Source organism: Echinococcus granulosus, assembly GCF_000524195.1.
Source record: "Echinococcus granulosus chromosome Unknown EG_S00442, whole genome shotgun sequence".
Lineage (NCBI taxonomy): Eukaryota > Metazoa > Platyhelminthes > Cestoda > Cyclophyllidea > Taeniidae > Echinococcus > Echinococcus granulosus.
In genome coordinates this window covers 1-1,762 of record NW_020170821.1, presented here as the reverse complement: position 1 = coordinate 1,762, position 1,762 = coordinate 1, and the positions used below count along the sequence as shown (strand labels likewise).

At 47.6% G+C, this 1,762-nt stretch overlaps 1 protein-coding gene across 1 annotated transcript in view; it reads right to left on the bottom strand. All coding sequences in view use genetic code 11, as the record gives it.

Annotated features, from left to right (window-relative positions):
- Positions 1-1,561, bottom strand: part of EGR_11169 (hypothetical protein) — a gene marked incomplete at both ends in the record, with an annotated part of 4,857 nt that extends 3,296 nt beyond the window's left edge. The window contains 2 exons of the mRNA XM_024500416.1: positions 247-372; positions 1,307-1,561. Of these exons, the coding sequence (XP_024345170.1) occupies positions 247-372; positions 1,307-1,561 (381 nt within the window). The remainder of the gene's footprint in view (positions 1-246; positions 373-1,306) is intronic.
- Between the last annotated feature and the right edge of the window lie 201 nt (positions 1,562-1,762).

Here is a 1,762-nt window from a genome sequence, read left to right as displayed (position 1 = left end):
TTATACCACTGGTTCAAAAGCAAATGACAGCGAGAGAAAGAGAGAGAGAGAGGTGTAATTTATCAGCTCCTTTTCACCGAAACACCTCAGACAGTCAGGGTGATGCTGAAATAGCGGCACATCAGTGGCTCCACCTCCAACAACCACATTAGCGATGTTACACGGCAACTTAAGGGAAAGTGGCCATGCACACAAACAACCATCATTGTCGTCTTTCACCAAATGTACGAAGCATTCAAGACTCACTTCTTTAATTCCCCGCAACCCAACGGTGTCCGTGAACATCCATCCAGAAGCATCCAGGATAATGTAACGCAGCGGCTTCTCGGATGCTTCACCACTTTCTCCATCGACTTCTGCATCGGACGATTCCTGCCAAAAGATCCAGACACACAAATGTCCTCGTTAATTTTACCACATTCGAAAAGTGCAGGAATAATGCACAGTAGGCTGTTGGAAGGGTGGTGTACACGTGGTTCACCAACCGCAGGGGAAGTATTGAGGGTACGCAACTCCACTTCACGATACAATTTGTATAGGCCAAGGGATGTAACCGGGATCTGTTAATGGACAGTGAGTGGAAAGATCTGGCTACGCGAAGCAAAGTAAACTACCACTATGCAAACCATGGCCCATGAAAGTTAGACCCACAGGTCATTTAACGTGTTTGTTGGCTTCCTTCGAGTAGCTTCTAAGCTTGGTGCACATTGATGCACATTGAATCATCTTCTTTACCGACGCACCTTCCTATTACCCTCGAATAACACGATCACGCATGCCCGTGTCATCCTGTAGGCAACGGAGCCAGCCCATGTGACATAACGGAAGCGTTTGTATGCTCAATTATAGCCGGAGAGGGTGGAGTGCAAAGAGGTCAAGAATGCAGAGGCCCCCAACCCACATTGCAGTAGGCAGTCATTTCTGTGACCATCCAGTCTGCACCTGGAACACCTGATCCTGCATACCTGATCAACATCCAACCACCTCTCGTGTGAGGAGATCACACATGAGACGAAACATTCTACGAGGCAGCGAACACATTACAACCACTCAGCAGCATTCACAATGCCAAAAAAGTAGGCGCACACTTGACACTCCAGAAGCAACGCTTTCAGCAATGATAACAAAGTGAAACAGGCTGAGTTCGAGCAGCTTAGCCATACTAACGAACCAATGTTCTACACCACAGCCACGTCCCACCTATTCATCAACTGATGCAAAACAAGTCCTGACCTTTTTTTGAATTGGGTGACCCCTTCAGCCCACTAATTGGCAAACATCAACATCAAGGTATTTGACGACCTACTGGTGTACTTGACCTGATGACCATATCTCCCACTCTATCCTTTTCGCCGACGGCTTCAGTTGGAAGATTGTGCAGGCTGTCAGCTGGAGTGGAAGACCTGCTTTTGTGCAAAGAGAACAATTTCCACTTGCTCTCCCTCTTCTGCGAGTCGCGTTGCACCTTCACCGGATCCACGCCAGAGAGGCGATAGACGCTCTTTTGGAAGGAAGCCACATTGGCGAAATACACGGGCCCATCGTAACGGATTATCTTCATTCCCTTCAACTCGTGCAGCTGCAGAGGTACACAATTTACACAAATCGAAATGTCAAGGAAATAAGTGTCTTACTAGGTAACGGCTTAAAAACACAAACCAGTACCTACACTGACAAGACCTTCGCAAAATCAACCCCCATTCATGACTGTCATCGTCCAGCACTTCCACTCTTCTAGCCCTCAATGTTGCTGTCGGAAACC